Source organism: Vicia villosa, unplaced genomic scaffold (assembly GCF_029867415.1).
Source record: "Vicia villosa cultivar HV-30 ecotype Madison, WI unplaced genomic scaffold, Vvil1.0 ctg.000726F_1_1, whole genome shotgun sequence".
Lineage (NCBI taxonomy): Eukaryota > Viridiplantae > Streptophyta > Magnoliopsida > Fabales > Fabaceae > Vicia > Vicia villosa.
Genome location: NW_026705326.1, coordinates 210,089 through 235,607, shown reverse-complemented (window position 1 = coordinate 235,607; position 25,519 = coordinate 210,089). Strand labels below are relative to the sequence as shown.

Genomic DNA, 25,519 nt, shown 5'->3' with positions numbered 1-25,519 from the left:
ATAAAATAAAATAATTATAAAAATATTAAATTATGTGCTACAATTTGCAAATCTCATTGTCAATTAAAATACGAAAGTTGAAAAAAATAGGACGCACATGTCTTTTTTTCAAACCACAGTTAAATATATATTGCATCTCGGTCAAAATTTTATAATTCAAGTAACAATTAGAATAATATTTTAAATTATGATTCTATTTTAAAAAATAATAAAATTTCTTGGTTAAATAACTTCTGGGTCAAATAAAATGTAATTTATTTATGACCAAAAATTGAATAATATTATTTTTTTAAATAATCGTTTCAATTATTAAATGATCATTTATAACTATTAAATTACAATAATGTCATAGATTAAAAAATGTATAATTTATGGTGCAATTTAATCTCTCCTCACAAAAGAATTAAACTAACAAAAAAAAAATATAGAATGTAATAAAATATTACAAATTAAAAATTAAGATAGACCAAATATCTCTTATTTTATGCCGCCAATATACACAAAATATACGAAAAACCATCAAGCAATTTAATATCATCATTCCTCATTGCAATATTTGCTATGAGTTTTTTCAACAAATTTTTATAACATTAATATCAAAAGATCAATTTACATTAACGTGTTGCATATATATATATATATGTATATATATATATATATGTATATATATATATATATGTATATATATATATATATATATATATATATATGTATATATATATATATATATATATATATATTAGTTATAAAATAGAAATAAGTTACAATCAATTAATTTAATTATTATAAATATTACTCTATATTTTTGTTTATGTCTTTTAATATTCTTTAAGTACTTATTTAATTCTATATGTTATATTAATAGTCACAAATATTCTTTAATATTCTTTATGATATTTTAAGAGTCATAAATATTTATTAATTTAAATCTCCTACACTCTTTTCTTACCTAACACCCACTATTAATTTAAATCGTGAATATAGTGATATTAATTTGATAAATATTTGCTACTAATATATATGGATGTATTAAAAATATAAAAATAAAAAATTAATATAATTACGTATTAACTAAAATTTTTAATATAAATATATAATACTAATATATAGTTATATTAAGGATTGTGACTATTATATAGTTATATTAAATTTTTTATTATTATATAATTATAATAAAAATTATAATTTATATAAAAATATATCATTTTTTATTTTTTGAATACAAGAAGATAGAGTGGTAGAAAATATTTTTTTCAATAAATATAGAGCCATATTATTAATTTTATCGAAGGTGTTAATTATTTACAATAATAACAAATAATTATATTAACAAAAATCATTGATAAAATATTTCATGATAAAAAATATATAATAATAATAATAATATAATAGAAAAAATATTTGTTTCATTTTAAAGATAATAACCATGAGTATATATTATTTAACTATTAATATAGTTATTTAGTAATTCAAAAAATATTTTCATAGGCTTTAATTTGTATATTAATAATTAATTAAAAAAATACAAAACACTAGCAATAAAATTATTTTAAGTTAAAAAACTTTATTAAAATTATTTAATTGGTAATCAAAATTCATTAGATCGAAAATTAATCTTATCCATTAATAGAATCTTAAAATAAAATAAATATAAATCAGTTACAATCAATTAAATTAATCATCATAAATATTAATTTAAATTTTTGTTTATGTCTTTTAATATTCTTTAAGTATTTATTTAATTGTATATGTTATATTAAGAGTCACAAATATTGTTTATGTTATATTAAGAGTCATAAATATTTATTAATTTAAATCTCCTCCACTCTTTTCTAGACCTAACACCCGTATTACTTTATACCGTGATTATAGTTATATTTATATGATAAATATTTTCTACAAACATATGTGGTTGTTTTAAAAATAATAAAAAATAAATAAATTAATATAATTTCGTATTAATTAAAATGATTAATATAAATATATAATAATAATATATAGTTGTATTAAGGATTGTAACTATTATATAGTTATATTAAATTTTTTATTATTATATAATTATAATAAAGATTATAATTTATATAAAAATATTTTATTTTTTTAATACAAGAAGATATTGTAATCGAAAATATTGTTTGGAATAAATATAGAGCCATATTAGTAGTATGATAATAAATAATTATATTTTAGTTATAAAATAACAAAAAGCATTAATAAAATATTTTATGATAAAAAATCTATAATAATAATAGTAATATAATAGAAAAAATATTTGTTGCATTTTAAAGATAATAACAATGAATATATTATTCTAACATTAACAAAATTTGAATATTAACGGGAACACGAAGTTACTGATGGTTCTTTTAATATTGAATATTAACGGGAAAACCAAGTTATTGATCTAACTATATTGAATATAAACGGGAACATGAAGTTATTAATCAAAATATTGAATATTGACGAGAACATGAAGTTAGTAATCAAAATATTGAATATTAACGTGAGTATTAAATTACAGAGCAAAGTATATAATATTAACGGGAACATGGAGTTACTGCTAAAAATATTGAATAATAACGGAAACATGGCGTTATTAATCAAACTATTGAATACTAACAGGAACAAATTTGAAATATTAACGGAAACACGAAGTTAGTGATCGAAATAATGAATATTAGCGATAACATGAAGTTACTGATCAAAATATTGAATTTTAACGGGAACATGAAGTTACTGAACAAAATATTAAATATCAACGAGAACACGAAGTTACTGATCAAAACATTAAATATCAAGGGGAACATAAAGTTACTGGTCAAAATATTGAATATTAACGGGAAATGAAGTTTATTGATCAAAATATTGAATATTACTGGGAACACGGAGTCACTGATCAAAATATTGAATATTAACGGGAGCACGGAGTTATTGATTAAAATATTAAATATTAACGGGAGCACAAAGTTAATGATCAAAATTGTGAATATTATCGAAAACATTCAGTTAATGATCCAAATTTTAAAAATTAACGGGAACAAATTTTGAATATTAACGGGAACACGAAGTTACTGATAAATTTTTGAATATTAAAATAAACATTAAGTTACTGATAATTTTTTTGAATATGAACGAAAACGAATTTGGAATATTAAGGGGAACACGAACTTATTGATCAAAATAATAAATATTAACGGGAGCAAGGAGTTACTAATCAAAATAATGAATATTAACAGAACATGAAGTTACTGATCAAAATATTGAAAATTAACAGGAAGAAATTTGAAATATTAACGGGAATACGAAGTTACTTATCAAAATAACGAATATTAACGGGAAAATGAAATAACTGGTCAAAGTATTTTTCTATTAATTATGTATTTTGAATGAATCATTATTATAAATGGAGTTTGTAGTGGGTTCTCATTGGCCTACAAGAGAGAGCTAATAGTTTGAGATTGGGCTGATAGTTTGTAGTTATAATTGAGCCAAAATAACTAATTTTCTCCTTAGCTAGCCAAAAATAATCGATTCTCCTTAGCTGATAGTTTGAGATTGGGCTAATAGTTTATAGTTTAATCAATTATATTATATAGTTATCACTAATTTAATTATATAATTGATTGAATATTTCTTCGTTATAATTTGTGAATTTGTGATTTTAAAACTTTTCCTTCATTATAATTTGTCAAATAAAATATTATTATTTTTATAACTTTTTCAATTTTACCCAAAACTTAATCTTTTACTAATATCTTTTATTTTTCTCAATCACAATGCGCGAAAACGACGGGTACCCGTGCGAATGCACGGGTAAGACACTAGTTTCATAATATAAACTATGTCTATCAATTGCCTATCTTATGCAATCTATTGACACTTTAAAATTTTTCCAAAAATAGATTGTGTCAATTGATTAACTTATCCATGCAATCTATTTACGCCTTAGAAAAAATTGTTTTAAAAAATAAAACTTAAGCAAAATATTTTCCAAGTAAAAATGCAATGATAGGAAATGTGAGATATGTCATGGATTGATTTTAAAGTGTTTGAGCACTTAAGGTGATATGTACTATGAAATACCATATTTTATCATCTTGATCCATCATCCATAACATAGTCATATGATAAGATTTTTCATCTTAATGCATTTGATCATGTCTTCACAAAAACGATTTGTCTTCATCAATACCTCTTCACTGAAAGCTTGATTCTACGCCTTCATGCATGTTTGGGCCTTATGTTGGATTTCTACCTTTTTAGCACCCCAATTAATAAATTTTGCACCCTTTTACTAGAAAACACTAAAATGTCTATCTTATGGGTTAGAAAATAGTTTAACTTGATGAGTAAAATATTAAGAAATGTTATTTTAAGGGGTTAATCAGATTTTTCGGATTATTTCAACCTTAAAATAATTCTACCACTTTTATCAAGAAGTTGTGATAAATATTTTCTGAGAGGGAAGACACCAAATGGTGTATCCTTCTCTACACATCGTTGGATTCGAGAATTGGTAAGTCTACAAAATAAATAAGTCCATTATAGACATATTTATTCAATCGATCACTTAGGATCGTAAATTTTGAGATATTCTCAAATATTTTTCTTTGATCATGACAGTTGACATTTGTCATCATCGTTCATCTTTGAATCAGAGACTTCATAAATGTTATATACTCAAGAAGTATATCGTTGTTTTGCACAACTTTTTAATAATCGTTAAAGCTCAAAGCTATAAAGCATACTTGCAAAAAACTTTAGGGTTTCACCTTCGATGCTCATATCTTCTTGGACCCAAGTGCATCAGATACAGAAGATGTAAGGTTGTTACCTTTAGATTTTTTCATTTTACCAAAACAATAAGGTTCTAGATGACCTGTTCTCTTATAGTGTGTTCACTTATATATATGATGCTGTCATACCTCAATTTTGTCCGGACACTTTACCATTATGTAATTTTTTATATTTTATTTTGAATAATAATTGACATGATTCAGTTGATAGTGAAGTAAGCTTAGGGAGTACAAGGGTGTAAGGTCCTTAGTTCAAGTTTCGCTTTCCCATTTTTAAGTACATTTCCTTTGTTTATTTCATTTTCTCACCTTTAGTATTATACAATCTCCCAAAATCAAATCCAATTTATGTGAACCTTCCCAGCAAAGTAAACCATTCCAAAGATCAGACTTAATTCATTACAAAAATACACAAAATCATAATCCCAAATCAAATATACTCACAATCTCAATCTCATAAAAATCTTTCCCAATTCAAATTCAATTCTAAACCTAATCTTGTTCCTATATAAAAACCAGAGTTTTCAGGAGAAAAGAGGAGGCCAATTAGGATTAACAACAGACGAAAAAATACACAGAAAGAGAACCGAAAAAGCCTTCCCCTAATCACCATCACGTTCATTCATATCACTTTTCCAAACCTCTAACAACCATCACCATACTTTCCATCATCACCATCAACAACAACAATACCTTCACTGCAATCCTTCACCAGGAACACACTACAAACGTAAATAACCATTCTTCACCACAACACAAAACTCCTATATCACTTCATCTCTCAACCACCATTCACCTGTATAAAAAACAAACTGTAACATAAATTTATAATCTTTACCATCACTAAAAATCAACAATAAATAAAACCACGACAAAACTGAACAAATTTCTATTTTTGAAATAAAACATAAACACTTGATAAATATCACTAGGGCCTTACTGTTTCATTCTAAACTCTCAAAATGTTTGTGGTCATATGCTTTACACCATATATCACTTATTTAATAATCAGAACTTGCACTCCTACTTTAAGTAACAAAACTTATTTTGAATATATATATATATATATATATATATATATATATATATATATATATATATATATATCATGGTTTTAAATTGCGGATGCGGGTTGCAGTCACTGCTATTTCGGTTTGTTAGTATAGTTATATTACTTAGTTTTATATTTACTATTGTAACTTAGTTTAGGCCTCTTATATTGTGCCAGGTCAGCTTACTGTGTTAGTTAGTTAGCCACACATTTGTTCATCTTATCTTGTAGATATATAACTCTACTATTGTATTGATTCAAAGGTTAATGAGAATCAGTTTGTGCATAACCGTTTCATAACAAAATCTCTGCCATATTCTTGTTCAATCTTCATCTTCTTCATGGATTCACAAGGTAGATCGGTCACCATTAACATAGTATCAGAGCTACAATAGCTCTGGTAGCCATCGTTTTCTCTGGTATATCTTCTTCTTCTTTTTCGTTCGTTACTCTTCCGCTTCTCTGTGCTTTTCCTTTTGCATTTCTTTTCGTTTCTTTTCTCCATTGATGGCTTTCCAGAGCTTTACCGATTTTTCTACCAATTCTTCGAATCCTTATTATCTTCATCCAAATGAAAATCCATCCCTTGTTCTGGTTACACCTCTTCTTGATGATAAAAATTACCACACATGGGCAAGATCTATGCACATTGCATTGATCTCAAAGAATAAAGAACGCTTCATTGATGGTACTTTACCAAAACCTCCAATTTCTGATGTTCTTTATGCTCCATGGGTACGTTGCAACACGATGGTGTTAGCGTGGCTTCATCGTTCTATTTCCGAATCCATTGCAAAGTCTGTTCTTTGGCTGGATAGCGCAGTTGGTGTTTGGAGAAATTTACAGATTCGTTTCTCCCAAGGTGACATTTTCCGTATCTCTGATATTTAAGAGGATCTATACAAATTCCGTCAAGGTAATCTCGATGTCTCGAATTATTTCACATAGATGAAGGTTATGTGGGATGAATTGGAGGCCTATCGACCTATCACTGCTTGTGCTTGTGCTATACCGTGTTCTTGTGGAGCTATTGCATCCATTCGGAAGTATCGATAGCAGGATTACGTTATTCGTTTTCTCAAGGGCTTGAATGAGAAATTTGCCCAATCTAAATCCCAAATTATGATGATGAGTCCTTTACCCGATATTGAAAAAGCGTTTTCCCTGGTTATACAACAAGAAAGAGAGCTGAATCACTCCTCCTCTGGAATTCCCAGCAACACCACTACTGAAGAGTCAACTGCTTTTCACCTCAATTCTGGTTCAACAACAATGGCGAGTTTGGGAATAACTTCTACAAAGGAAAAACTAATGGATATGGTGGAGCAAAGGGCAAGAATCTTGTGTGTACACACTGCGGCAGAACTAATCACACCATTGATACATGTTTTATGAAGCATGGTTATCCCCCGAGCTTTGTAGGTAAAGGTAAATCTTCATCTTCCACTCCTCATTCACAATCTGTTGCTTCTGTTGACACAGGTAAGGAAACACCACAGCAAAGTTCATCACAATCCTTGATTGGTCTTACTGAAGAGCAGTATCACAACATTCTGGCATTACTTCAACAGACCAAGCCGCCTTCTCAAGCCTCCACTCAAGCCAATTCCATCACTACTTCTCCTTTTGTCCTGAATTCTCACTCTCATAATGAACCTGGTAAGAACCCTCACTTGTGGATTCTGGACACAGGTGCCACTGACCATATAGCCTTTTATTTAAATAACTTCCTTTCTTACAAAACCATTATCCCTATTCATGTTAGCTTGCTAAACGGTTCCCATGTCACAGCTTCAATTTCTGGTAATATAGCCATATCTCCTACCCTAACTCTTCATAATGTCCTGCATATTCCTAACTTTCATGTAAATTTACTCTTAATTGCTAAACTTGTCCACCAAAATAACTGTCATGTTCAATTCACTAATGATTCTTGCAAAATCTTGCAGAATCATTCACTGGTGATGATTGGTACAGCTAAACTCCAAAGAGGACTCTATGTACTTGATTCATCACCTCACCCTCATGCTTGTCATTCTTCTGCTCAAAACTCTACTCAAAACAATGCTAACCTTTGGCATCTCAGATTAGGTCATATTTCTCATATTGGTTTGCAAAATATATCAAAGTTGTTTCCCTTTATTCCTTCTACTTGTAATAATGGTTCACCCTGTGATCCATGTCATTTTAGTAAACAAAAGAGGCTCTCTTTTCCTCATAGTAATACTAAGTCTCTTGCTCCCTTTGCCATATTACATGCTGATGTGTGGGGTCCCTTTTCCACTGTTTCCATGCTAGGCCATAGATACTTTTTAACACTTGTAGATGATTTTAGTAGATATACATGGATTGTCTTTCTCAAAACTAAAAACCAAACTAAAGACAGTATTATTCAGTTTATGACATACATTGAAACTCAATTCCATACTACCTTAAAGTGTCTTAGGTCAGACAATGGAACTGAGTTCCTTTCTCTTTCTAATTTTCTATTGACCAAGGGTGTCATTCATCAAAAGTCTTGTGCCTATACACCCCAACAAAATGGGGTGGTAGAACGTAAACACCAGCATATTTTAAAGGGTTAAATAAGTTTTTAGTCCCTATAAATATGACACTTTTCACTTTTAGTCCTTACAAAAAATTTCGTCGAATTTTGGTCCTCATAAAATTTTCCGTCACAAATTTTGGTCCCTCCCGTTAGATTGCTCTAACGGAGGCTTACGTGGCATGCCACATGTCTCGCCACGTCAGACAAAGACAGAATTAAATAAAAAGAGGCAGATTGCGGGGGTTTTAAACCCCTTTAAATAACTGAAAAAATAATAATTTCTCACAAATAATTAATTTCCCACAAATTTAGAAGACATCATTTTTTTTTATAAACATTATTCCTTCCAACTTGTTTGAAGTAATATCTAAATCATTCAAATTGATAAGTTGACAAATACTTTGAGAACGAACCCATTAAAAAATATGTTTGAAAGATTAATAGTATATATATTTAAAAGAATTCATAAAATCATCTTTTAAAATACAATTTTTAAAATTTATAAGAAATAAAGTTTTATTCTAACTTTTTTTTAAAATAATTTTTTTGAATAATGACCTTTTTAATAAATGATATTATAATTATTTTAAGATACATATGATCTACTCAATTCTTATAATAGAAGAAGTGTTTTGGTCAGTGAAAAAAAAGCGGTAGCGGATAAGTGTTTTGAAGTCCTGAAACAGTGAAACTTGTATTAATTTTTGGGTTAATACCTATTTTCAATCCTGTCATATGGAGTTGCTTTGAAAAACCTCCTGCCAAAAAAAAGTTGCAAAAATTCCCCTAACATTTGAAGATTCTCTCGTTTTAAACCTTGTAAAAATTTTGTTTTTAAAACCAACCTTACCATTTGAAGATTCAGTCATTTTAAACCCTATAATTTTGTAGATTATGTCATTTTAAACCCTCTAGAATATGACGGGCAAGATTGGTTTTATTAAAAAAAATAATTTACAGGGTTCAAAATGATAGGGTCCTTCAAATGGCAAGGTTGATTTTAAAAGTAAAAATTTTACAAGGTTTAAAATCAGGGGGTTTTTCAAACCAACCCCATATAACAGAGGTGAAAATAGATATTAAGCGTTAATTTTTTTAAACATAATTTTAATTATAGTTTGTATATGTTATCTTTCAAATTTTATTCATTTTGCAGAAATGGTAGTGCTGTTTTTTTAAATGGGTTTGAAATTATTCTACGCCAGCTACAAAAGTTGACACCTAAACTACATCATGTAAGTTTAAGAGGTTATTTTAGAATTCATTAATTAACCAAGTTTGGAGATAATGACAATAAATTTGAAGTTTATTTTATTATAACAATGTAAATTGCTATAAGATGGATTAGTATATATCGTTGTTGGAGTTGCAACACAACTTTTCATAGAAAACTGTCTATTTGTTACTATATAGGAAGTGTTGAATGGCTTTAAAGTATGAGAGTCTTATTTAATTAAAGCCATGTAGGTTAGGGATCATGCCATTCTTTTTATCACTATATCATAAAAATCTTTGTTAAATATGTGTGACTTTTTCAAAATGTGACCATGCACTTATTTTTCTATGCATTGATTTGGTGGGACTTCTTTCTATGCACTAATTTTTCTTCAAAAAGGCAATTTAAGATGATATTATTTATGTTAAATTGTGTTACGTATAACATATTATTTTCGATATTTATTAATGTAATACTGCAAATTTCACATACTTATGCTTTAAGAATTAATTATACTTATATCTAACTATGCATCAATGTGTCCATATTAGTACAAATAAATATGAACAGTTATAATAGAGATCAAATCTATTTGAAAGAAGACTCGAATACTTCTTCATATGTATACTTGCCATTATAGCTGAATTAAAACTTGAATTCCCTATCAATGGTTTGATTAATTGCTTGTAAAAAATTATTGTTTTTTAAATTATTTAAAGGGAGTTTAAAACCCCCGCAAACTGTCTCTTTTTCTTTAGTGTTGACTGTTACTGACGTGGCGTGACATGTGGCATGCCACGTAAGCCTCTGTTAGAGTAATCTAACGGGAGGGACCAAAATTCGTGACGGAAAATTTTGTGAGGATCAAAATTCGATGAAATTTTTTGCAGGGACTATAAGTGAAAAGTGCCATATTTATAGGGACCACTAACATATTTAACCCTATTTTAAATGTATCTAGATCCTTATTCTATCATTCCAATCTTCCTATCAATATGTGGAACTTTTGTGTCCAACACGCCATTCATATCATCAATAGGTTACCTTCTCCCCTTTTAAACCTTAAATGTCCTTATGAGCTTTTATACAAACAACCTCCTTCTCTTATTCATTTGAAAGTTTTTGGCTGCTTGAGTTATGCCACTTCCAATCAACCTCATAAAACCAAGTTTGATCAAAGAGCTCGCAAAACAGTGTTCTTAGGTTTTAAAGATGGCACAAAGGGATACATCTTGTATGACCTTCAGCATCACAATTTATTTGTATCCAGACATGTAATTTTCTATGAAAATTACTTCCCTTTTAAACCAAGCAGTCTCCATCCAAATTTACTTCCCCTCAAACCTCTTTTCCTCTTTATAATGATGACCCTGCAGTGTCACATCAATCTCCCTCTTCTACTGATTTGTCAACTTATCCTGACAACACTATCTCTTCCTCTGGCTCGCAACAGCATAACTCTAGTCTAGGACTTGACAATCCCAATATAAACTCACCTCATCAACCCAGTTTTTCTGAACAGGACCATGGTACTTCTGCCTTTGTACCTCTTTCTACTCTAGACAATACTGCTTCCCTTGTCCCTTCCACATCAAATCCTTCTTCTGATTTTGATCATTCCAACCCCTCTACTACCAGTCCTTTTGATCAGTCCATTGGTCCTACTGACAATTCCCATGTTACCTCTGTTCCTACTACCAGGCACTCTAATCGTGTGTCTAATCCTCCTACATACTTAGCAGACTATCACTCCTTTCATACCAAACATACTCATCCTTATCCCAAACCTAATTCTCAACAAGTTCCCTATCCTCTTGAATCTGTTCTTTCATATGAAAAGTGCTCTCCCTATTTCAAACATTTTTGTTGTTCAATATCCTCCCAATCAGAACCCAAGACCTATAAACAAGCCATTCAACATGAATGTTAGATAAATGCCATGAATGTTGAGTTAGCAGCTCTTGCAGCAAACCAGACTTGGACTGTGGTGGATCTACCTGTTGGTAAGGTTCCTATAAGATGTCGTTGGGTCTATAAGGTGAAACATAGGGCAAATGGTTCTGTTGAGAGATATAAGGCCAGATTAGTAGCCAAAGGCTACACACAAATGGAGGGTGTGGACTATTTTGATACATTTTCCCCTGTTGCTAAACTCACCACAGTTAGAGTGTTGCTCTCCCTTGCAGCCATCAAAGGTTGGCACCTTGAGCAGTTAGATGTGAACAATGTGTTTTTACACGGGGATCTTCATGAAGAGGTATATATGACTATCCCTCCCGACCTTTCTGATGTTTCCTCTCCTTCCAAAGTTTGTAAGTTACAAAAGTCCTTGTATGGCTTAAAGCAAGCCAGCAGACAGTGGAATTCCAAACTATCTGCCTTTTTAATTTCCCTTGGATATCATCAATCACAGGCTGACTATTCTCTCTATGTCAAATCTGATGCTAATCATTTTACTGCACTTCTGGTTTATGTTGATGATGTAGTATTAGTAGGAAACTATTTGCCTGAGATTCAACATGTCAAACAGCTTTTAGATCATAAATTCAGAATCAAGGATCTTGGTCAGCTACGCTATTTTCTTGGCTTTGAAATTGCAAGATCTAAAACTGGCATTTTCTTAAATCAGAGGAAATACACTCTTGAATTGCTGCAGGATGCAGGTGTATTGGCTGCCAAACCTTCCTCTGTTCCATTTGACCCAGCCATTAAGCTTTCTCTCCATGAAGGTACCTTATTGTATGATCCCTCCTCCTATAGAAGGTTAATTGGCAGACTGCTCTACTTAACCAATTCCAGGCCCGACATTTCCTTTACAGTTCAGCACTTAAGTCAATTCATGTCCCAACCTCGCTTACCAAATTTTCAGGCTGCTACTCGTGTCTTGAGGTACTTGAAATCTGTTCCTGGTACTAGCATTCTTTTCTCTGCTTCAAGTTCCATCAAACTCTTGGGCTTTTCTGATTCAGATTGGGCTCGTTGCCCCGATACTCGCAAATCCATCACCGGTTATTGTATGATGTTAGGATCCTCCTTGTTGTGTTGGAAGTCAAAGAAACAGCACATTGCGTCTCGCTCTTCTACTGAGGCTGAATACCGCGCCTTAGCATCGATTACTTGTGAAATTCAGTGGCTACATTATCTGTTTCATGACTTCCTTGTTGATTTCAAACAGCCTGCCTCTATTTTCTGCGACAGTAAGTCTGCCATCTACCTGGCCCATAATCCTACTTTTCATGAACGCAGCAAACATATTGAATTAGATTGTCATGTGGTGCGTGAAAGACTTCAATCCAAACTCATTCATTTTCTTCCCATCTCTACACATGATCAATTAGCTGACATGCTAACGAAGCCTCTTCACTCTCCTACCTTACGAAAATCCTTGGTCAAGTTAGGCCTTTGCAACATCCAAAGTCCAACTTGAGGGGGGCTGTTAGTATAGTTATATTACTTAGTTTTATATTTACTATTGTAACTTAGTTTAGGCCTCTTATATTGTGCCAGGTCAGCTTACTGTGTTAGTTAGTTAGCCACACATTTATTCATCTTATCTTGTAGATATATAACTCTACTATTGTATTGATTCAAAGGTTAATGAGAATCAGTTTGTGCATAACCGTTTCATAACAAACTCTCTGCAATATTCTTGTTCAATCTTTATCTTCTTCATGGATTCACAAGGTAGATCGGTCACCATTAACATGGTTGTTGCGATGCGGAATGCGGTCATTGCGGCGTGAATTCATATTTATGAACATGAAATAATATATTTTATTATTTATTTTGATTTCATATTTCTTCCATTTTCTCTCTAAATTTTCATATATATTTCATTAACAAGTCGTTTCCCTTTTGAATATCATTAATCCTTTTAAAATATATCTTAAATTTACAATATAATCTAAAAAAAAGTAGAGGAAATAATTTTTGCGAGCATTGCATAATCCCTTGCGGTCTGATGCAGCATTGCAGCCTAATGCGGATGCAGACACTACCGCAACCGCAATATTGCGGCTGCATTAGGTGATGCGGTTCGCAATTTGAAACAATGAAGAAGATAAAGATTGAACAAGAATATTGGGAGTATCCTCTACAATATATATATATTGTAGAACTAAATTACTTTCTAGGGTCAAGAAATGTATCTTTCTAGGTCTTAAATGAGGCACTAAAGAATATCTTATTTATTATTTGAAAACTAAAAACACTATCTCTAGAAATGTCAAATTATATGAACATGCTTTCCTATACAATGCTCAGACTTGCAACAGGGACACTTTGAAAATTTCCGCAATATTTGAGGACTTCCTTCATTGATGTACTTGACCAAGAAGACCACAAGTAAGCAAGACATCAAAATGAATACAATGTTAGCATTGACATGGACATCTCTGAGCAGTCAACATCCTCTACATCAATTAGATGTTCATAATTCGTTCTTTCATGATAGTTTAGATTAAAGTTTACATGCATCTACCACCATGAATTACTTCAACATTAAGTACTCATATTTGCAAAATTAAGAATATTGGATCTAAAACAGTCTAGCAGACAATAGTTTTCCAAATTGTCATCTGCCTTGATTTCTAGAGGATACTCCCAATATAAATCTAACCATTCTCTGTTTAACAAATCATGCTTAAACTCTTTTGTGATTGTTTTAATCTATGTTGATGATGCTTACAAATAATAACAACCAAGAAAGCTTATCTCAGACAATTTGTTCCTTCCTCGTTTAAGATCAAAGATTTGGGACATCTCTCAAATACTTCTTAGGACTAGAAGTGGTAAGGTTTCACATAGAGATTCCTGTCTGTCAGAGAAAATATTCCCTGAACCTCCTTTTCGAAACACAATTTCAACAAGCCAAATCCTACAACACACAATGAAAGTTAGTTATTTAGGTTGTTAGACTGACTTAAGCAACTCATCACAAGCTGTATTACTCAATGATTCTCTCAAATTAATACATTCATTCTTTCACTTTATGTTCAATTCAATTTATGTTTCCATGGCAGATTCTATCTTCATCTATGTAAAGATTTATTAATTGTGAATTCTGATGCAACCTTTTTAAACATATGACTCCTTGTTCCAATTATTCCTCTTTTACATTACTGAATAGCTCTATTATAATTTATTCATATGTATTATTATCTTGCATGAATATTGTGCAGGATTCTTGGAAAACAACACTAGACCTGAAAGCCAAAGAATTTGAGGAGGATGATCTGACTTGAATTCTGTCTTAGTTTTGGGAAGGTTGGACTTCATATTTGATTGTCTATGCAGTTGTTCATCTTATATATTACTAATACAAAATGTGCATACTTTGTGCATCGATTAGTGGTATGATTGAGTATGAGTTTGGATGCAAGAATGTAATTTATAAGTCTCAAGTGGTTGAAATAATAAGAATAAAAATGTGATGTTTTTCATTGCTAGTAACTTGAACATATTGATTCATAAACTCTAGTCTTGTTTAAACCAATTGCGGATCATAATTTCATATGCCAGATGCAATGGAAGATTCTTCATAGTGTTGATGTAGACATGCCTTGCCAAGTTATAAGAATAACCGTCGATCATACTCAATTCTTTTAACCACCAACAAATTAATTTAGATTTCCGGGTACTTATGAGTTTTAGGCTTTAATAATCTTCTATTTGATTACGTCATCATTCTTTTATAATAAAATTCTATGTCATTTTTAATCTTCTCATTATCTTTCATTTTGCATTGGTCAATATCATTATGTTTTCAAAAATCAATGTGCATATCAATAAATTATTTTTTCAAAAAGGGTTCTCCTTCTATTGTAACAATATTTTGAAACATATAAAAGTTTTAACAATCCATAAACTCTACTTCATGGATCAAAACTGAATGAGGATCTGACATTGAACTTTGGTAAATTATTACGCTCTGATCTAATATTGGGAGCGTATCATAAAACACTTTGACAATCAAGTCGCTAACACGAATAAATATGAGATTTTTATATTAGAAATGTGTGTACCAAATACTAGTTATTTGTCTTCTAGTACAATATATCTTTAGAATTTAAGGTGTTGAACAAATGACTCCAAATACAAGAGAAATGTGAATTATGATATTCAAATTTACAAAAATAGAAAAATCAATTGATTTTAAAAAGGTTAATCTTAAAAAGATAATAGAAGTAGAGAATAAGCAACATAAAATATAAATAAAGAGATGGCGTAAAAAAATTAACACTAGATATTGTCCTCATTTGACCTTAAACCACATGACCTACTCCAGTCACAAATTTTTTTTCCTAAGATTTCCACTAACAACAACTTAAGTTTTTTCAAAGTCTCGACTCAACAACCTTACACTAATAACTTCAGCTTTTACGCATGTTCAACCCAACAATCTTACACCAATATTATAAGTTTAGTTTGCAACTTTCAAATCTATTACAAGATCACAAGAGAACTATATTTTTGAATAAACTAGTGTGATACCCGTGCGTTCGCACGGGTACCCATCGTTTTCGCGCATTTGGATTGAAGGAAATAAAAAGTATTAGTAAAAGATTAAATTTGGGTTAAAATGAAAAAAGTTATAGAAATACTAATATTTAAAATATTGAATATTGAAAATAAAAATTAAGTAAGAGAATAAACTTTATATTGGTTAGTAAAATAGTTATATTGTTATTCAATATTTTGATCAGTAACTTTATGTTTCCATTAATATTCAATAGTTTGATCAATAATTTCATGTTCTCGATAATATTTAATAATTTAATTATTAATTTCATATTCCCGTTAATATTCAATAGTTTGATTAATAACTTCATGTTTCCGTTAATATTTAATATTTTGATAAGCATTTTTATGTTTTTGTTAATATTCAATAGTTAATAATTTAATTAATAACTTCATATTCCCATTAATATTCAATAGTTTAATCAATAATTTCATGTTTCCGTTAATATTTAATATTTTTATTAATAACTTTATGTTACAATTAATATTCAATAGTTTCATCAATAATGTCATGTTTCTGTTAACATTCAATATTTCAATTAGTAAATTCATGTTTTCCTTATTATTCAATATTTTAATCAGTAATTTGATATTCTCTTTAATATTCAATATTTTTATTATTAACTTTATGTTACAGTTAATATTCAATAGTTTGATTAATAATGTCATGTTCCCATTAATATTCAATATTTCAATTAGTAAATTCATGTTTTCGTTATTATTCAATATTTTGATCAGTAATTTAATATTCTCTTTAATATTCAATATATTGATCAGTAACTTCATGTTTCCGTTAATATTCAATATTTTGATCAATAACTTCATGTTCCCGTTAATATTCAATATTTTGATCAATAACTTCATGTTCTCATTAATATTCAATAGTTTGATCAATAATATCATGTTCCCGTATTATTCCAGATTTGTTTGATCTATCAACCAATAAGCTATGTACTGTTGCTGAGTTAGTTGTTTGGGAGAACGGTAATCAATCTTGGAACTTGGTTCAGTTGTTTGGTTCTGTTTTTAATCAGGTTCAAGGCACGACAGGAGGATCTATGTTGGTTCAGTGGCAGCTGCTTCAGGAGATGGTCCTCGCGGTTAGTCTGGATCCTACAGCAGAGGATTCCTTCGTTTGGCAGCAGAAGCTCGATGGAGTTTTCACGGTTGCGAGCGTTACAGATTTGATTTCCGAGCAGAAGGAATCAGCATGGCGCCCTACCATTATCCGGAGACTGAATATCATTTGGAAGACGAACATTCCGCTAAAAATCAGAGTTTTTGCGTGGAGGATGTTTATCTCCAAATTGCCTTCGAAGGACTTGCTGGCGCGAAGAGGTATGTCCGATAATTCCTTCAATCTAAATTGTGTTCTTTGCGAGAGCCATGAGGAGTCCTTAAACCACTTATTCTTCTTGTGTCAAACATCAAAAGCTGTATGGGAAAAGATCTATATGTGGTTAGGAGACAACATTAATTTTTCTCTTGAGGAGTTTATGGGCTTTGATGTTATTCAAGAGAAGGTGAGAAACACATCTACTCGAGACATCGTTAATATTATTTGGTTGGCAACATTATGGAGTCTTTGGCTCATGAGGAATGTAATCGTTTTTGATAATGTCTCTTATAGCTTTGAGGCGGTGTACAATAACGTTATGTTCTTCTCGTGGAGATGGTTAGCGTGTAGCAATATTTCGTCCCGGTCTAGTTTTTATGATTGGTACAAGTTACCTCTATCTTGTTTCATTTCTATATAGTTCCTTCTTTGTTGTAAGGGTTGCACCCCTAGTGCGATTTCTTCAATCAATTGCTTATTGAAAAAAATAATAGTTTAATATCAGTATCATATATGCGTACCATAGCAGTACCTGTGTTTTAAAAAAAAAAAGAAGAAAATTGTCATTAATAACTGCAAATATTTAAAAATAAATATATAGAAAATCACCAACATGATAAAACCTAAAATATCTAATAATTATAAATACTTATAAATATTTTGTTGATTAAATTAAAAAATGTATTGTGGTGATAGTGACCCGTGAAAATAGTGAGCTTTAGTGATAAAAATCACAGGAGTTGGTAAAATTTACAAATATATCTCTCATTGTTTCCTTAAAATATAATAATAAATTGATAATTTTAGTGATCAAATTCACATGAGTTGCATTACAAATTACAAAATGAGAAATTATGATGTAAATCTTTTTATAGATGTTGCAAAATATATAACTATAGAAAGTTTAATTCATACAAAGTACAAAGAGATGAAGGATAGCCTACACTTAATTTAACTTTAAGTACCATTTTGTAGGTTTTGCGTAATAGTGTCATTTTGATCATATATGCAGATTGAATAGAGATAAGACCAATTGTATTCTAAATGAAACTAATCAGAGTCAATTTTTTGTCCAACTTTAAGTCATGTAGGAAGTCAGATACATAAAATATTAAATCTATAACTATTCTATAACTATATATAAAGGGGATGTCTTCTTTTGGCTGACCTATTTTTGTTTCAGAATTACCCTCAATTAATTGTTTTTATATTTATTATTTTTTTTATATTTTAAAAACTAAAAATACTATACACATGTTAACCTCCCACTAACTTTGTTGTGTTTCTTAACCTCTCACTAACTTTTTATAACTTTGTATTCTCTAACTCTATTTTGTTCTTACACACTAATTTGCATCTCATACAAATTTAGTTTTTCTTTCTTTACCATTTTCACTTACTGTATACTTTCTTCATCTCTATCTCAAGTGTGTGCTCCATATAACATTCGGTTAGTTTATTGTCAAATTTTTTATACTCTTAAATTTTAGCTATTCTCATTTTCTTTCTGCTATTAAAGAGAAGAGTTTTTGAAGTAACAATGTTGGCTGTACCATTTCACTTCAATTTATATTGTTGGTCAGATAGTTGAATTTGAAATTAAGTTAACATGGTGATTAAAAAAAATTCTTACATCGTTTCTGCAATTTTTAAAGTATATTTGTCATAGTTATTAAAAGAAGTGGATGCAATACTCTGCACGTACTGATTAATTATTATTGGCAATAGTATAGGCATATAATATAACCTATTGATAATTTTTTATAATTATGTATAAAGTTATGTTTTATAAAATGATGGTGAATAATTTCTCTTGAACCTTTGTTTTGTCTTTGTCAATACATTGTATAAGTAGTGTGTATCAAAAACTCTCATTTACCCTTCATTTCAACTTTCAACACTGTAACTGCATTCGACGTCTATTTAAACCACTTTCAATCTATAAAAAAAAAAAATAAACTTTCCAGTTCTAATAAATAAAGATAATTGATGTAAAAAAAATTATGTCTAACTATACACAACTATCAACACTGTAACTGCATTTTACACGATTATTTTTTAAATTATTTGGGTTATCCACTTTCTAACGTTTTTTCTTCTTCAAATATACATGTTGAGAGAGAATATTATCTATCATCAACTCTAATATACATGGCAACTGCAGAAAAGTTGCTTTTGTTTTTTTTTTATCAAGAATTGGGAGAAACTGTTATAAAATCATCCTGATGTTAGAGTTTGGGTGATGGTCGCTTTTTCTGCTGCCATATCACCTCTCTAAATTCGATGAAATCAGCCAATACGCACAAACTGCCATGTTTATATAGCAGACACCACAACCGTATTGCGAGAACCAACAGAAGCAACGACGCCCCAAAACAAAGAGAAGGAATTATAAAGCAACATAGAAATCAAAGGAATAATTTGAAGCTGGTCTGGTTATAGAATCGGTTCCCTCTGAAGTCGATGTAGTGTCATCGGGTTGTCTAGCAGAAGCTGCAGAACCATCGCCGATGTGAGAAGGACTCCATGATGAGCCATGAACATCATCGGCAGCAGGCAATTAAGTCTAAAATGAAAATAACGGAATATGTATTGTGTTCTTATTATACCAAGAAAGTGAACATGGACCCTTAAAAGACTTACGTGAAGTATGAGTTGTCAAAAATGAGAGGATTAGAAGTCCATGGGCCCTCAAATCCAGAATGCTCCTTATGTACAGCTCCCTACCAATTACATTAAGCATAACCAAAAGAATCAAGAGCACAACACTGAGAAAGTACCATTATATATAACATTTACAAAAGTCTGCTGAAATTCACACAAAGGAGGAGCAAAAATAGAATACCCCATAAGCAATGCAGAAGTACTGCTACAACTAAGGGCAATGGAGAGAAGAACTACATCAAAACCTACAACACCTCAGCAAGAGCCAAAAGAGAAATGGAGAAAAATGAAACTCAGCCTCACCCCCCTAATAAGGACAAGTCTCAATGTGTATTTTTGACACTTAGAGTTTATATTACTAACCTTTGATACATCTTGTTTTTAGTTTAGTCCCACAATGAATTGATTTAATAATTCAAAACAATTTACTCCAGTCCTCCAAAGTAGCTAAAACAAATAAATAAAACTCTTTAGATATATATAGACTTACCGACACTGCATATTTAAATCATAATTCATTAAAAACAGATTGATAAAATAACAAAGATATACAAATTACATAAACATTATAATAAGCAACAAAACATCTGAGAAAATGAATCACATATAATTAAAATATTAACATGAGCAAGCAAGAAAAATGATTGATAATAATAATTACTTTTCAGATGACCGCAGCTTTGTTTAACAGCATAACGACAAATCTCCAACTCCTCGGAATGATTTATGTCGAATAGACTTCTAAAATTGGTCATGTGAATGGTGTGCTACAAGATTGAATGGATTAGGAACCAAAACCTCATTCAACTGCAGAAAACAATTCACTACCACTGTTCCATTTCCTTTTTACAATTTTTAGGAACATTCGTGTTACTTCTTTTGCCTCCAACATTTCGTCACTGTTATTAAGCCTTTCAAACGGAACAACGCTCACCTTTCTCGCATTTCCTGCTAGTATCTGCATCAAAGAGAAACAGAAATATGCTGCTTCCAAATGCTGATTGAGATTGTTGGGTGTTACTTCCAAATGGACTTGTTTGAGTAGGAGTAAAGCCAAAATCTACAACAGCAGGCTTTTGGCCAAAGACCGATGACCCTAAGAAAGAAGAGAGTTAGTTCTTAGATAGAATTAGAAAATCGGAAAAATATAATAACTATAAAAAGATACAAAAGTAATGCAAAAATGCTACTGAGTACCACTATATAATCATCAGTCATTAGAAAGAACTGTAAATTAGCATTGAATAGAAAACACATATAGTTGAAAGTTGCTGACATCCTCAGCTTCTTGACTGTATTAAAAAGTTGCTGGCAATAACACTTAACACATCTTGTTCGAAACTGTCACGCGGTAGACTTGTTCCAGCAGCCGTATATTTCTGATTCCGCAACTGCAACTCAATGATAGCAAACAACAGGGCGCAAATTCATACAAACATCTCCCTGTAAAATGAACGCCATGTGCAGCTTTGTGTTGGCCTCTTTTAGTTCTTGGATCGTTGAGCCCAGCTTCGCGTCTTCCTTTTCATGCACAGTGCGGATGTGTACCAAACTGCCGGCGATCCTACAGAGCATCTGCAAAACAGTTTTACGTAGCGAATCTAACATGAAAATGACAGGAAATTAGTTAAAGAGAAAAGCAGTATAATTCCACTTTCAACGAAAATAGGCACAATAACACTTAACACATCTTGTTCGAAACTGTCACGCGGTAGACTTGTTCCAGCACCCTTATATTTCTGATTCTGCAACTGCAACTCAATGATAGCAAACAAGGGTGCGTAAATTCATACAAACATCTCCCTGTAAAATGAATGCAATGTGCAACTTTGCGTTGGCCATGCATAAATAAATTCGGTTTCTTCGCCTAGTGTAATCAATAGTAGTTGACACTAATTTTAAAATAGAGCTAGTGATTCACGACTCATCTTGAATCAACATGAAGAAAGAGACAAAATAGTGACCAAAATGTGGTAATAAAAACCTTAGGAAGAGAATAGAATAAAAACCTTGTTTGGATGACGTGGCTGCTGCATTTGGAAAACCTAGGATTTGAACCCAGGTCTCTAAGGTTAGAAACTTGCAAGCTTACCATCAAACCATGCATACTTTGTTATTTATAATGGCAAAACAGTTCTATATAATAATACACCATTCTTTTTCAATAATATGTAAATTAAAAAAGCTGTACATATTAATTAGTTTTTTAATTAACTTTTTCAATAATATATAAATTAAAAAAGCTGTATTATTTAATAATTATATTATTATAAAATGTTTAAAAGTATTTTAATTTACATTTTTTTTATAAAATAGGTAATTAACGTTTTTAATTAACTTTTTTTTATAATTATGTTTAAATGTATTTAAAATACTTTAACGTTTTTTTCATATAATTAAATAAATGTATTTTAAATATTTTAACGTTTTTAATAATATATAAATTAAAATGTTAATTAAAATGTTTTTTTATTTAATTAACTTTTTAATTAACGTTTTTTTATATAATTATATTTAAAAAAGTTGTACATATAAAATATTTAAATAATTATATAAATGTATTATTTAATAATTATATTTAAAAAAACGTTTTAATTTACATTTATATAAAAAGTTAATAATTTTAATTAACAACAAAACATGCATATATTAATTAAAATATATTTAAATATTTTATAATAATTAAATAATACATTTATATAATTATTTAAATATTTTTTATGTACAACTTTTTTAAGTTATTATAAAATAATATTAATATTTGTAAAATGTTAAAAAGTTAATATTTATAAAATGTTTAAAATTTATAATTTTTTTTATTAAATCTATATATATTTATTAACGTTTTTATTAAAAATATTTAAAATTTTTATTTACGTTAATATATATATTTATAAAAAATTTATAAAATATATATAACATTAAAATGTTAAATTTAACAGTTAACATATATAACATTAAAATGTTAAATTTTTATAATGTTAAATATATATATAACATTAAAATGTTAAATTTTTATAACATTGAAAATATATATAACATTAACTGTTAAATTTAAAAAATTTAATATATATATATATATATATATATATATATATATATATATATATATATATATATATATATAACATTAAAATGTTAATAAACATTAATAAAGTAATATATAAACATATATTAGTAATAAAGTATATTAATAAATAAATAAATAAAGTAATATATAAACGTAATATATATATTTATTTGCTTTGGAAATTATAACAGAATTGAGCATTCTGCTTCAGTGGTTGGTTGTGCAACTATTAACCATTGTTACCTGGGTTTGAAACCCAACTTTTGCAAGTTTGATTATTTGCAATTTTGCAAGCTTTCCAAAAACATGCCCAGTCAGCAAGATACCATGCCTAGTCAACAAGATTTCCCTCGCCCAGTCAGCCAAACAAGGGATAGGGGGTGTCTGAAAACAGAATCTTGTTTTCTAAGGGGCGAAAGCTAAATTTTTTTTTAATAAGGGGGAAAACCGAATCTCGCTAATTTGGCAGGGGGTGAATAGTATTTAACCCTAAAATATAATTTCAATAATCTCAGTAGTAGCAACCATGTTTGAAAGAGTAGTACATACCCGTGTGCACGCATTAGAGGATCCTTAAAGGAAGCATCGGGATCATAGATTTCAAAATCACGAGCAGTGGCAGTTGATCCATATCTGAAACACCACATCAACGTCCACACAATAAGAATGCAGCGGTAGAATATTGTGGAGATTGTAGAAAGTGTGAGAAAGAGCGCTTACAAACAGAGAATATGAGGAATGAGGCCTTTAGCAAAAATCAAAAAGGGAATTTGCTGCAAAAAGAAGAGTATGGAAAAGCTTTCTTACCAGATGTCCATGAATGTCCTTACCTTGCTTTTTAGAAGCAACATTTGCACAAGCTGAAATTATATTGATGAACGAAACAATATCGGGTACCATGACAGAGACTCTCATTTCCGGGAACAATGAACATACTGTTAGATTTCATCATTAGGGTTTATGTGAAGGAATCATAATTTTTAAGATCTTTACTACAAATCACAAATAAACTTTGGTTCACAGTAAAGAGAATCTGATTCACATTTTTTAACTGCAGTAGAATAGAGAACTAAAACCCTAAAATTCCATCATCATCATCATCCTCATGTATACAAATATTCCAAAAACAATTAGAAGAAAGAAAAAGAACGCATTTCATATTCAGTAAATGGGATACAACACTAACATTCATGAAACCCTATTTTATCATCATCTTCCTCATTTTTTACATAAACCCTTCAGAAAATATTGAGAGAAGAAGAGAGATTAGAGAACTCAAAACATGAAAAACAAAGAAAGATCTCACTGATTTGTTGTGACTTTAAGCGTCACCAACATCATCAATTTCACGACCGTAACCCTTAGCAACAACCATCAACGGTTCAAAATCAACATCACGATATCATCAGCAAACGTGTTCATCGTCACCATCAACATCATATTCATCTGCACAGAAATCAGAAGAAGAACGATATTAGAGAAAGAGAGACAAAAGAAAGAGGAAGAGAGAGGCAGATGAAGAGAGAGGTAGAGGAAGAGAGAGAACCGTTTTTCAAAATAGAAGTAACCCTAAGCACATAAAACACTCTGACAATCAAGTCGCTAACACGAATAAGTATGAGATTTTTATATTAGAAATGTGTGTACCAAATACTAGTTATTTGTCTTCTAGTACAATATATCTTTAGAATTTAAGGTGTTGAACAAATGACTCCAAATACAAGAGAAATGTGAATTATGATATTCAAATTTACAAAAATAGAAAAATCAATTGATTTTAAAAAGGTTAATCTTAAAAAGATAATAGAAGTAGAGAATAAGCAACATAAAATATAAATAAAGAGATGGCGTAAAAAAATTAACACTAGATATTGTCCTCATTTGACCTTAAACCACATGACCTACTCCAGTCACTGTGAATACAAGATTACACTCAAAGATGTTTTTGATTCATGGCAAACTCAAATAAGCATTCAAACAACAAGACGGAAGCAGAAAACTTAAAGAAAAGCAAGCATTGATCACTCATAGGTCAACCCATTATGTTTACATGTTTAAAGGTTGACTCAACACAAGCAAAACAAGAAGAATGCAGAAAAGCAGCAGTTAGGTCGACCTACCATCAACCCAGGTCGACCTAAAATGGAGAAAAATTCATATACTCCTGCTAGGTCGACCCACACATCATTTAGGTCGACCTAAATGGATGAATTCCACATACCAGCCTGTTAGGTCGACCTACACATCAACTAGGTCGACCTAATCTGTGAAAATGTCCCCAGAATGCATCAGAAGAGGATTCTGGTCGACCTACTCCTT

General features: G+C 30.1%; 1 protein-coding gene across 1 annotated transcript; it reads left to right on the top strand.

The window, feature by feature from the left end:
• Window positions 1–6,354: 6,354 nt before the first annotated feature.
• LOC131630718 (uncharacterized) lies at window positions 6,355–11,541 on the top strand. Its single transcript, XM_058901472.1, has 4 exons — window positions 6,355–6,709; window positions 7,270–8,293; window positions 9,552–9,630; window positions 10,927–11,541. The coding sequence occupies exons 1-4, from the start codon at window positions 6,355–6,357 to the stop codon at window positions 11,539–11,541; spliced, it is 2,073 nt and encodes a 690-aa protein (XP_058757455.1).
• The last annotated feature ends 13,978 nt before the right edge of the window (window positions 11,542–25,519 follow it).